Here is a 14,118-nt window from a genome sequence, read left to right on the forward strand (position 1 = left end):
TCTATTATTTTTGTTAGTGTTACATTTTACCTATGAAAAGTGATCCCCAAAGCTTGCAAATAAATGGAAGCAATACATTTAAATGCAAATGCATTATTCAGATTTTAAGTAATTGATACTGCTCAAATGTGGTTTTGGAATAGATGTGATTGTTGGAAAGACCAATATATCTTATTTTGCTTTCTTTTAAAAAGTGATTCTAAATTACTGCATTTTTGTAAGCCTGTAATTCTTTGGTTTTTAGGAGTTTCTACCTTGGTGAAGATATAGTGGACAAGTGTTGACTTGAAAGCTGCTTTTAGGATGTCTGAAGATGACGAAAAAGTTAAACTCCGTCGAATTGAACCTGCCATCCAGAAATTCATTAAAGTGGCAATTCCAACAGATTTGGAAAGGTTAAGAAAACACCAAATAAATATTGAGAAGGTTAGTGCTCGCTTTATACTAATGTAGTTCTTTTTACAGTATAGAAACAATCACGCTGGAAGACTATATAGAGATTTCAATGAAAAGTTGATTATGAAATGCTTTAATTCAAATTTGATTAAAAATGAAACTTCTGTATTGTCTGGTAATTCAATGCATACAAAAGCTTTTGCATTTGTAGTAATTAGTCAGAGTGAGGAACATTGCTGGTTTGCTTTCAAAACTTATTCTAAAGAAAGCATCCTGATATTCTTACTTTATTTTGAAGTCACAGTGGTTTGTTGCCAACTGTTCTGAGTAACTTGCTGTTTATACCTATATTTTTCTTTATACTTAAATTGACTTGAGAGAAGAGAAAGATTAAATTATTTAAGTAAACAGAAAAAGAATTATATCAAAATTGTAGCATGTTCATGTGCGTCTTGTTGACATTAGCTCACACTTGACAGTGGAACTGAAGCTGGATTCTTGCATCCACTGTGGCAATGTCTGTAGTGGTAAAATAAACATGCCCAGGACAGCTGTCTGGCATGAAACGGCCCATGTCCATATGATTAAGTCCTCATATTCTGCAAACCAGGGTGACTGCATCCACATTGCTAGTGGGGAATAGCCTCTGTTCTGTGTTCATAATTCCTTAGCTGTTCTCAGAAACTCTTTATGTGAGAGAGCCAGAGACAGTTCTAAGAGTTTCACAGCACAGATGACCAGATTTCAGCCTTGTAACATTCTCAGTCTCTGTTTATTAGTATATCCTGTAGAAACAGATAAATTGTTTTGTTGAAGAAGTTGGCAAGAGATTTGCTGGAACAGGTGGCACCAGTAAAAAAAGGAAGAGAGCGAGTGAGTCAAAAACACACAGTCATAACACCAACATTGTACTGGAAGTTTGGAAATGACCGTACAAGACATATTTGTGTAGAAAAGGTTATATTTACCAACACAGAAAAATCAATGAGAGTGAGTGTCCGGAGCTCTGTGCGGTTCTGCACTTTTCTGGAAGATCATGCATCTTATTAATTTGACTAGGCCTATTCACAATCTATAAAATCAAGTGCATATGTAAATCTGGATGGTGTAGGACAACCAGCTGCATTTTTTAGCACCTGAGAGGGGATGAAGAAACTGGAAGAAAACTGGTGAACATGATTTTGGTTTCCTGAAAGGTGTGGTCTGAAGGGTGTGTATAATGTATTGCTGAAACTTTTTGACATTTTGCTGTTGTAATTTGTTCACAACTTTTACCACAACTTTACTGTAACTTTACTGTAACTTTACCAAGTGGGTGCCTTTCTGGATGACACTTTCTGTGGCAGGTTTCTGCTTTGAGCACTTTAGGGATGGAAATAAATGTATTTGTTTCTGAGAACACAGTTGGGTAATAATGTGTTGTTCAGGTGATAGTAATTTCTTTTAATAAGAAATGCTTAGTTTAAGTGAGAGTAAGTGATTGATAGCTTGGTGATAACTTCTTTTTAAAGCAGTGACACACGTTAGGACACTGGAGTTATTTTTGTGGGGTGGTCTTTGGACTGTACATTTTGCCAAGGCTCTAAAGATCTGCTGGTTTTCGGCCAAGAGGCATGATTCTGAAAAAAAAAATTGGTTTGCAGGTACTCAGTACTGGTTGAACTTCACCAGCTGAAGATTGCTAAAGATTTACACAACACTAAGTCATGTTCCTGTGCTTAGAAATTAGGAGATTTTATTACTGGAATTGCTAATTGATTGGTGCTGAATCTGAGAATGAAAACAGGGAGATGATTTTTCTGTGCCCTGACTGTCTCTTCCTCCGAGTTTCCCTTACCTGTCCTCAAGAGCATACTCTTCTCACCTCATATAAATAAAGGATAAAGAATTGGGTGTGGGGAGCTTGTGAAGAAGTACCTTGGATGGGAGGTGAAAGTGCAGAAATGGTGACTGACTATGAGATGAGAGAAAAACTGGGATAGAGGAAGACCTGGGGCTGCTAGGGCTAATGATGGGAGACAATCATTTGACTCTTTCCTGGTAAGTGTGTAATAAGGATACAATCAGGATATGAACTGTGATACTCATAAACTGAAAAGTGTGTAAGTATAATGTTTGCCTGAAGCAATAACTTCTGAATGAGATGCCCTATTTTTTCAGTCCCAGCATAGTGTTTACTCTTTGTTATTCCATATTTGTATAATTCATTACATTACCTAGATGCCAGCTGATTCAGCAGTTTTTTTTTCCTTGGAATCAGCCAGTTTGCAGCATCCCTGTTCGTTAGTGGCCAGGAGCAGCTTTCTGTTCTCCAGCTTGTCCCACAAAGAACAGCTAATTTACGTTGCACGGTAGCCAGGGCACAGAGGAGTCAGCATTCGCCTGCACTCGGGTGAGCTGGTGGGGGACCAAGGAGCCCCAGCTGTTAAGTTGCCCTGGAGAGGTGTACAGCCCCCAGGGGCTCTGAGCACGCACAGCTTGTGCCTAGCAGTGGTCACAGACCTAGCTGAGGGCAGCTGCTGAGGAATCATACAGAATCAGACAGAATTCCTAGAGGAGAGCATCAGAGGGATAGCTGTGATAGGGTGGCACAAGGCTACAGCCTTGCCTGAGAGGAACAAAGGGGTGGTCACTGGAAGAAGGTAGTCTGAGAGCTGACCTGCCTGGACAGAATGGGAGGTGATTAGCAGGACACGTTAGTCGAACACAGGTGGTTTTGTTGCACTTGGAAGGAAAAGACAGGCTTTTGGTGTGTGTAAGGTAGTAATGAGGGAGAGACAATGAAGGGGGTGGGTATAACTGTTACGCTGCTTGATTTCTTTGGAAAAGTATTACTTTGTACAGCTAAAGAGATTCTTTGCTGAGTGTTGTCCATCTGTGTAAAGCCTCCCTCATACAGGATATGTAAACACCCTGTCAAGAAGCTTCAAAAGGCATTGGGTGCTGCAATGGGAAACAGAGACATGATGAGTTATTGCCCTGTGCTGTACTTACCAGCATGAGAGATGATCTTGGGAACTGCTGTGTTTTGCAGAACCTGGTCAGTGAGGAGTGGTAGCCACTTGCTGGTTGATCCTCCTGAAAATTCTTTAGTATTTAGACAAATAATAATTACACTGTATCTAGCTGGATAGTATAGTCGTGGCATCAGAGAAGGGGTGAAACACGTTCCACTTAATTCAGCCGTGTGTTGGTCAGCTGAAGTCTTTATTGGCTATTCATTTACATCAAGCATTTCTGTTCTGCAGACAGAAAGGGATATCGTTGGAAGAACGGTTTTCTGTGTCTAGAAGAAAATGCAGAAAATATTAGCTCTGAGGATAAAATGAGTCTTTAGGTTAGTTCTGATCTAGCATTTTGTTCAAAGCATTGTCAGGGAGACTCATGCTTAGCTGGGGTTTGATTATAGGCAGTACAGGCTGCAGTGCCTCTGCCGTGGCTTTCAGCAACCGCGTTGAGATACCAAAAGGCTTTAGGAGCAGTTGAATTTTGTATTTTGAATGTAAACATCTGATGCAATTTAAAGCTTCTGGTTTGGACATTTTTTGAGATTTTCAGGTTGATTTTTGGAGTTACCAGTGTGAATGATCTGTTCAGTCACCATAATAAAATTTGCATACCAGAAAAATCCTTAAATGATAGTAAATAGTTCTTAAAGTGCTAACTGTGCTTCCTCCAGAACAACACTTTTATGAAAGCAAGTATTGGTAGCAACGTTTGGTACAGATTTGTCGTTCAGATTTCAGAACACTATTACAGATTTCTGCATCCCTAGACAGTGTAAATTCTGGAAGATTTGATGTTTGAATTAGTTATTAATAGAATTGTTAGAAACAAGTAACGATGGATAAAACTTTTAAATGAACGACTGGTAACTATACCAGCAGGTATTCATCACTGCCAAAGACTTTGGAACTTGTGTGTGTTGACAAAAAATGTAAGTCACAAAGTTTTATGAGACGTAGCACATCCAAGTATAAAAATAGTCCCTAAATGACAGGTTCTTTCAAAAGTCCAACTTGGTAGAATGTTCTTAAAATTTGAAAGTGTTTTTTTTTTGATTTTTTGTTTTGTTTTTTAAATACACTTCTGGCTATAATGACTATAATTGTTCCATAGTTTATTGATACATTTATGAAAAGGTGAGAATAAAAATATGGCAAATCAGAATTTGACATCTGTCACTGGGCAGTTTTAGATTATCAGAACACTAGCCATAGTTCAGTTGAAAAACTTCCAGCATAATTTGCATTTTATGTCTTTTACATGTATTATAGCCATGATGAATGTGTTACTGGACTTTTATGACTTGTCAGCATCAGCAGCTTAAATGGTTTTCTCTGAAATACTTTTTGTAAAATTAACTTTGAGCCGTGTAAACCAAACACTCCTAGAGGTAAAAGGATAATTTTGTAAAATCTGAGCCTGTTTAGTTTACAGGCTACTTTTAAGCAAAAATCACTAATTATGTCAAATTGCTTAGAGCAGCAACATTATTTACTTATGATGAAGCCAATATCTCTAACCTCATTTCATGAATATTGATTTAAACCTTAGGTTCCAGAGATTGTCCAAACAATTAATCTACTAAATCACTGTTTGAAGAAACTATAAAATCAATATATAATGAAATTTGACCTTGAGTACACCTTTTCAGAGGAAGTGGCTACCATAAAACCATTGTCATTGCTTCTCAGCTATTTGAGAGTCTGAATTCCATATGACAGTTTCTGAAGACTTAAAAAATACTTTCTTAAGAAATCAGTTATCTATACTTGTGGGTTTTTTTTGTTTTTTCTTTAGATGTTTTCAAAGAGTTCTTGATTTCTAATGTACATTCTATGGCTTGGATGGTCTTTCACTCCACAAGAGGGAATAAGATGAATGCTTGTCCAAAAGAGTCACAACTATCTGTTAGCCTCTGCTAGCTGTAAGCAATTGTCATGGTACTACAGGAGGATGCAGATTTAGGCATGCTGCCCTAAACTACACAACCATTTAAAAAAACCCAAAACAATAATAATACAAGATGCTGTGACATCCTTTTCTCTATTGCTTTCAGTTTTAATTTCATTTCCTGTGGCTATACCAAAGTTAAAGGATGTTGTGCAAAACACTTTTTACCATTGGCTAGGGACCATTGTTTTGATGGGAAGATACATAAATGAGAAATTGAGATACCTGAGTCTTAATGCAGCCTTCATCAGAGTATATACATTTGCATAAGCCATGTATTGTAGAGCTTTTAGAAATGTTGGCGAGTGCTACAAAAGTTAATGCAGAGAATACGGCAACCTTTGACTTCTCTCCATGTCCACTGAGTCCTTTCAAGGAGAAATGGAAGGGATCAAAAGTATGAAGCTTTCTTCCTAAAGAGAGCTCTCAAAAGAGAATGGGACAAAGAGGAAAATAGAGTGTCTAAGAGTAACCTTTTTTGTATGTGGAATATAGTCTATTTGGTTATAGCACAATTGTGATTAAATATCACAGAATCATGGATCTACAGAGTGGTTTGAGTTGGAAAATTTCTTTCTTATGTCCAGTGTGAACTTACCCTCTTTTTGTTGAAAACTGTTGCCCCTTGTCCTGTCACTACAGGCCTTAGTAAAAGGTGTCTGTCTGTTTTTCTTGTACTGGAAGGCCACAAGGTCTCCTCAGAGCTCTCTCCAGGCTGAACAACCCCAGCTCTCTCAGCCTTCATAGAAGAGGTGTTCCAGCCCCCAGACCATTTTCATGGCCCTTCTCTAGGCCTGCTCTAGCAGGTTAGGATTCCATAGGTGTTTTTACTTCATGGACCTCCCTTGGTTTTACATACATTTGTTAATGACCAATAATGTCATTACAATCTCTTCTCAAGGTTTGCTACCCTGGAGTCCCCCAGAGTCAACACTGCCCAGGAGTACCACCTACTTTGTGTTGGATGACAAAGGGGAGTCAACAAGGAGGAATTCTCTTACCACATGAATGTCATTGCTCTGTGTGAAGTCATTAGATTCTTTGAGGTCATCACTAGCATACTAGGAAGTTTGAAGCAAAGTATTAAAACTTCTAAAGCAGATCAATGATGTATCATTTCTGGTAGAAATGATAAAGAGCAGCAAAGTTTTCCTGAGGAATTCTTCTTGTTGTTTTTAACAGAAAAACAGGATATTTTATTATTTGGTATGTGGACGATATAGTATAGTCAGTTGAAATAAAAAAGGTAATTTTCCCCCAAACGCCTTCTGTTCCTCCTTCAGAAATTCTTGTTTCAGTGCTCTTTCAGGGATGACTCAGTTGAAAGGTCTACTGTTGATACAGATTTTTTTTTTTCCATTTTATTTGAAAGAACAATGGCCGTAATTCTAATGGCATAATAGTTTATGCAGAAGTTGCTAGTTTCCTGGAAAAATCACTTTAATCTCATTTAATTGAACACTAAACCTTTTCCTTTTCCATAACACTACAAAATCCTAACATGAAAGAACTTTTTACACTGAAAATTAGTAACTTCAGAGTTCTTGTAGTATTTTAGGAAGCTGAGTAACTTGTGATCCTTATTGCTGTGGTTTCGAAAATTATAAAAAAAAACTAAGGAAAGATATGGACTGTAGATAAAGTTTTTTTTATTGGGAACAAAGTGTATTGTAAAATTGAGGAATTAAACTTTATATAAAAATACCTCACAAGTCATGGTAAATATTTTGTCTCATTACTTAATTAAAAAGAATGTTCTAATATTGTCTAGTATCGTAAATGCATTTTTTGATGGCTTCAGCACATATTCCAGGAGTCACAGTTTCTACTTTTATTATTTTGCTACTCTTTTTTTTGTGATAAAGTCTCTGTGTTATTCATGACAACTGCCAGTAGCAGGGATTGATGTGTTTTCATGATGGAAAGGTTTATATCTGTGACATGCAGTGCTTTTGCAAAACCTGCTCTCTGCTGATGGAATAACCACTCTGGTCTCTGTCCCGTGGGAATGGCTCTGTGGACAGTTTCCTCCTGGAGTCAGCAGAACCTCATGCAGGTGCCAGGTCTGCCCTGATGGTTCCCCTAACTGTGTTTGTAACTAAGTGTAGACAGTGTATAGTGAATGCATTTTTCTTTGTAAGTAATACCAGATACTTTGCTGTCTGATGTGACCAGTACTGCTTATCCCCTATTCCATTCCTCTTTCCTCCTTCTGCCCTTTGCTTTACTGACCACAAAGTGATGTATGTCACAGCAGTATCAGAATGCTGCAGTATCTCTTTGTTGTTAAAAAAATGATGCTGAATCATAAAAAAATAGAATAACTGTGGTTGGAGAGGACCTTTAGGATCATCAAGTCCAACCACCATCCCACATTTTCCTGTCCACTAGACCATAGCCTCAAGTGCTACATCTGCTCGTTTTCTGAACACCTCCAGGGATGATGACTCCACCACCTCCCTGGGCAGCCTGTTCCAGTGCCTGACCACTCTCTCAGGGAAGAAATTCTTCCTAATCTCCAATCGAAACCTCCCCTGGTGCAACTTGAGGCCATGTCCTCTCATCCTGTCATCAGTAATTTGGGAGAAGAGACCAACACCAGCCTCACTACAACCTCCTTTTAGGTAGTTGTAGAGAGCAATAAGGTCTCCTCTCAGTCTTCTCTTCTGCAGACTAAACAACCCCCGTTCCCTCAGCTGCTCCTCACAAGGCAGTTTTCCAGCCCTCTCACCAGCCTCATTGCCCTTCTCTGGACCCGCTCCAGCACCTCCATGTCCTTCTTACCCTGTGGTGCCCAAAACTGGACACAGTGCTCAAGGTGCAGTCTCACCAGTGCTGAAACCATGGTCATCCATAATTCAGTAAATAGGATTGTACAAAGTTATTCACAAAGTACATTGCCATTTACCTCTCTAATTTTGCAGCGGAAATGCCTATGACTCAGCTTCTTTAATGCCAATTTTGGAAAATTAAAGTGATTATTTACTGTAGGTTCCTTTTTTCTGCATAGCCAGTTGGTAAAAATAGCAATTATATGGAGTATTTTTCCTTTCTTTTAGTATCAGAGATGCAGGCTCTGGGACAGATTACACGAAGAGCACATAAATGCAGGACGAACAGTTCAGGTAAGGATATTTAAAAAAATGTGATATTAATGGAATTAAATTACATACATAGTGCTGGATACCTCAGGGATGGATCTTTACAGAGACATATGTTTGACAGGTGGACTTGAAAAGTACATGGTGTTGCTTTACTTCATTTAAAATGTAGTGATTTCCTAATTGTTTCCTGTAAGGCAAATAGGGCGAGAAATGTTTCAGAATTCTTGAACAAACAAAAGTTTGGAGGCTGTGGTCTTTTGCAAACTATCCTCTTAATGTTACTGAACTAGAGGACAGGAACTGCAATAAGGGATACTGTTAATTTTAAAGCATGGTTTCAGACCAAACACAGAACATCTGGACTACTGGTTTGGTGTGCAGAACTTTTGTTAGATGCATAATATCACCAAAGGAGGAAATACCAGACACATGGACAGATTTTTCAGCATGGCATCATCTCAGTAACTTTATGCAGAGTCACCCATAACTCAGCACACAGGGAATCTCACATGTGTTTCTAAAAAAAGGCATGTGTTCATGAAAATGATGCAAAAGCTGATGTCAGAGGTCAGCCTTCACACTGCTAAGTACCACACAGCCAACGAAGATCATCAGCACAGAAACGTACAACAACCAGATCTGCACTGCAGAGTTTGCTGATGCAGATAGGGCAGCTGCTGGTTATAATACACTGTGCTGGCAAAATTCTGGGGGGGAGAGGTGTCTATGCCATCAGAAGAGGCATCTTGAGTTGGTTTCATAGGTGGTGTTCAGAGGTTGGACATGACTTAGTTGCTAGAACAAACCGTCTGTGACCTATACTGCGTCTCGCCAAGCAGGCTTTACCAGCAAGGGCAGCACAGACCTAAATCACTGTATTTTGTAATCCTAATACTGTAAATTCCCATGTTTGCTGCAATGCCTTACTGACTCCTGTGGGAAATAAAACCAGACTGAAAATGGAAAAAAAACCAAAACACCTCAGAAGGAAGAACTTAATCCTGATTGAACAACAGAGTAGACAGTAGGCAGCGTTATGGAGGTATCTATCTTTTTAAAGGAATGCAAGGTGTTAATTAGCTTTTTTAGTGTAGATGATAAGAAGTTACTTATGAAATCCCCTTGAATTTTTTGTTATTTGGAGGCTTGAATGTTTCTTTTGATTTTTCAGCAAATATTTTTGAAATTCGAATATAAATGTATTCTTGATATCTAAAGAGTCTTCCAAAGGCCAAAGCCCTATTAAAACAGTGGCATTCTGATTCTATGTGTGATGTAGTAAGCATGTGTTTGCTTATGTCTGCTCAAATCTATTTCACATCTGAGGGGTAGGAGAGGCTTCTCTTGGAACACTTTTATTATCAGTACCATTTGTTTAGCAAGACCAAATCCATCAATAATTAAAGAAAAAGTAATCATACTGAAGATGATGTTTTTAAATACTGTGTTTTAGTAACAAAACCTCATACTTGTCTCTAGAAACACTGATATTTGTCTTGAACCTAAAGTCTGCCATTTTCACTTGCAGCCAAAATAAATCTTCTTCTATTTTATTTAATGCGTATTATTTTTAGATCTGGATACAAGTTTTACATTAAAGTGGTCCACATTCTGATATCCAGAGAGCAGAATAAGTATCTAGGTCCATACAAGAAGAGTAGACTAGCTCTCTGGTTTAATTAAATAGTTAGGAGTCCGGAGTGCTTGATAATAAATTGTATGACATGTAGAATGTGTTTGCTGTAAGCTGTTTAAATGTTTACCAATGGACTTGTGATCTGTTTGTTTGCGAAGAATTCACATTAATTATTGTGATACCAAATGTTCTCTGCAGCACACACTTTACTCTCAAAATTAGATGTTGTAAAAATACATTAGGAATCCCTAAGTCAATATTGACCCAAGGCATCCGCCACAGGTTTTAGACAAATATATGCACAGCCACTCTACATTTAATCCATGTGCACATAATTAGCCATTTTTCTGAATTTTCAGTTTACCCAGAATAATTACTTCTGTTGTACTTTTGATGATGGTCAAAATTATAATAGAAGTATTGATGGGCTTAAATGCATAGGTCTTCTTTCTGGTGACTGGATACCATATCAAAAGGTTCTAAAAAGAAAAGTGAAGAAACCAGGGAAATCTTTGTATAGGGCATGATGACACCCTTTCAAAAATACTGAGAAAATCTCTCTTCTATACCACGTTAAGTTTTCACAAATGTGCTCTTGCAGATTTTAATTCTTTGGGACGGTCTGTAGACTTAAAATGTTGGGGCCTGAATAAATAGGCAGTTTTGTTAGGCTTTGCCCACGTATATGCTGACTGTGCCATGCAGTTTGTTCATTATTGCAAGATTGAAGCTGATTTCAGTGCAATGGCAGCATTTTGTTGTAACACCTGAGGACTGCTTCGATCATCGTTGTAGTGAGAAAAAGAAAAATGCCTCAGTTACTAGAGAGGATATAAAGCACTGAACAAAAAAAAAGGACAAATACTGTGCATGGTTGATCCAGCTTTAGTGTGTTCATGCCACAAATGGAGACTTTGTTCTGCAAAACATACCTAGTCAGATGTACACTAGCTGTAACCAGGAAAGCTACTGGAAAAATGTTAATTTTTTTTTTTTTTTTTTTTTTTTTTTTTTTTTGTCCTTTTCACTTTTATGATTTCCATTTCAACTGAAAATGGCTTTGGTATAGTTTTCAGTCAGCTCTCTTTTGCGTAAATCTTCAGAGCTTATTTGTATGGCTTGTGTCTTCTGTACCATCTTTTAAATGATGCCTTCTTCAAGTTGAGTGTCTTCCTGGAATACTGCACAAATACACCAGGAGATCATGAGAAGCAGGGCAGATGAGTTTACTGCTGCAGGAGGTTGTTTGTGGTATCAATGAAGGGTCATATAAAATCAGCTCACTATTGCAGCCTGTGGCCATCTTCAGGGTAAATATAACTTCAAACTCAGAGTTTCTTTGACCTATGCCAAGAAATTTGTAACCTATATCCTTTATGACGTTATTTGGAACAAAGTCCAGAGAAGGGAAGACACCATTACATTTGCACAGCTAAGCTACTGCAAAACTTTCTTCAAAATCATATTTATGTTTGAGAGGGTTTGAGGTGGTGGGTTTGTTTTGAGGCACTATTTACTTCTTGATATAAAACATGCAGAATGGAGGGACAGTTTACACATGGAAGACAGTAGATAGAGAGAAAAAGGAACTGATCTGTTGGACATGACAGATCCTGTATCATCCATGTACTATTTCAGCATGAAAAGTTTAAACTATTGGCAAATGTATATGACATCACATTTAATGATGATACAACCAAGAAGAAGAAAAAGGGAATGATGGTGGCAGAGACTGAGTGTGATAATGGGGTGACCACCATGACTTGGTTAGCTGGTAGTGTTAGGAGCAGTACAGGCTGGTGGGGGTAGAGTGAAGTGCTGGAGTTCTGGGTGCTCTAGGAACATTAGTTTTGCCAGGGACATGTAGCTGAAGCAGATACCTAAACTCCAGTTTTCAGGTAGCTGTTGCTGGTGGCCTAGGTAGAACTTCTGATATTTCCATAACTGGTTGAGGTACCAGATGTTACATGGAAATATTCCTGCACCTCAAGTCCCTGCTGCTTTTCCAAGCGTTTTGGTCCCATCTAAGCCCCGTGACATTTGTACAGGGTGGAGCCACACAGACCTGGTGTTTATCCTGGTGCCTCATGTTAGGCCAGGACTGAAGCAGTGAGGTGCCCTCATGCCTTTTGTTCCCGCCTCCTTTCCTTAGCTCGGCGTGTTGGGTGTCCTTCGCCGCGCACCGTGCAGCACAGCCCAGGCTCTCTCCACGGCACCGTGCTGCACCTTGCTGGGTGCCTTTGCCTACAGTTGAGTAGGAATCCCATTATTTCCTTCTTTGCTGTCATCTGAAAAACTCCTGCTCAAAAATGAAGCATTGTTAGTCTTTTGTATGAATAAGGTTTATTGCTTTGCTGAATATTGCTGTTAAGACTTTCCTTTTTTCAAAAAAAGAAACTGCTTTGAAAGCATTATTAGCTCATCCCTAACTCACCGTTGTCATTGTTTCACAACATGTTTTTGTTTGGCAAGTTGTTTTTTTTTACCAACTTATTATGCTGTTCTAAAAGCATAATAATAATTTTGTTTCCTGAAACAAAACAGGAGGATCAACTTCACTGAGTCTTCTGCATCGATATAATTCTCACAAAACAGATAATTAAATGTTGTGTCTGGACAATCTAGATTGTCTTTGAAATGAAATTCCGAGATTTTATAAACTGATAAATTTGGCATGTGGTGGACTGTGACAGTGATGGCATTCTCCCTTTTTTAGTACTAACAGGCAGACTGTGGGAGGAAGAGAACAGGAACAGCAAGGTAGATTAAGATGAGAAATTGTATGAGGAAAATTATTTGGTACCATGTTTCTAATTCAACTTAATATCTTACAGAGTTATTTTTTTGTATCTCCTTTTTTTTTAATGTTGATCAGTGGTTTTACCTGGGGTTAGCCTTAAATAATGCAGCCTAAATTGGCTAGTATTGCTCTTAATTTAAGCATACAATAGAATATACTGTTAGTAATTGGACAAATGATTTTTATGAATCACTAGTTCTTTCTTTGGTTGCTTAATATGGCTCATGCAGTATTACTTCAGTTTGTTGTTAAATTAAATTCCTTCTCTAATTATAGTTCTATTTTTTTTTTTAGTATAAAGTTTAAAAAAATAATTCTACTAGTATATAGAAATAAAATAAGTCCCATCTAGTTCATGCTTTTCCAGGTAAGCAATACTGCCTTTCTAAGGCATTACCTGTTCCTGGTTTGTGTTACTGAAGAAAACTTCTCTTTTTCTAGGCAGACTGTGGTGTTAATCCATTCTCTCTTTCTGCTGTGAAAAAAATATTAAAACCAACTGGGAATAGCACTGGGTCACTAAATAGCAGAGGCTGGGAGACCCAGGATGGGCCCAAGGGGAGGATTCGCTGCGTTATTGGAGGCATGGGTTTTTACAGCATTTGGGGTCATCTTTGGTAGGTGAACCAGCTGCAGTCAAACTGCAGTCTGGAAAAGGGAATGGATCTAGAGGAGAGGTGACCTGGAACATGGGGACTGCTTGAAACGTGGGACTTCTGAAGGGTTTTGTTGGCCTTAGTTTATTAAAACTTAGAAATTGCGCTTTTTTATTGTTTAAAGACAATAAAAATGATAGTTGCTTTCCAACTACTGAAGGTGTCTGGTGCTTTTATGTAGTAAAGTACAAAATAGCTCTTCAAACTGTTACAGCAACTCCGTGCCAATATGAGGGAGATGGAGAAACTCTGCGTGCGGGTCCGACAGGAAGACGTCCCAGCTCTGCAGAGAATGATCGATCCCGTCAAAGAGCAAGCTTCACTTGCCATAAGAGAATTCCTGCAGCTCCATTCTCAATCTGCAGAAGAACTTAAAAGGCAGCTTGAAGGACAGGAGGATGCCTCTTTAACCAGATCTGTAACTGTAGGAGGAGGTAGTAGAATTTAATTTCTCTATCTATTGCATCTGTTGTGTTCAGTCTGCAGCTTCTCTCACCAGATATAAGTGAAGTAAACAAATGAGATTTCAGTTGAAAAATAATTGTTAATCAAGCAATGGTTCTCTTTCCC

The 14,118-nt window shown here is 38.4% G+C and overlaps 1 protein-coding gene across 1 annotated transcript; it reads left to right on the forward strand.

Annotated features, from left to right (window-relative positions):
- Positions 1–303: 303 nt before the first annotated feature.
- LOC103770116 (syntaxin-17-like) lies at positions 304–13,982 on the forward strand (the record flags this gene model as incomplete). Its single annotated transcript, XM_008937366.1, has 3 exons — positions 304–426; positions 8,412–8,477; positions 13,763–13,982. Coding segments are annotated over exons 1-3 (409 nt in total), but the record flags the coding sequence as incomplete, so codon positions are not given.
- Positions 13,983–14,118: the final 136 nt, after the last annotated feature.

The sequence above is a fragment of the Merops nubicus genome, unplaced genomic scaffold (assembly GCF_000691845.1).
Source record: "Merops nubicus isolate BGI_N331 unplaced genomic scaffold, ASM69184v1 scaffold3013, whole genome shotgun sequence".
Classification (NCBI taxonomy): Eukaryota; Metazoa; Chordata; class Aves; order Coraciiformes; family Meropidae; genus Merops; species Merops nubicus.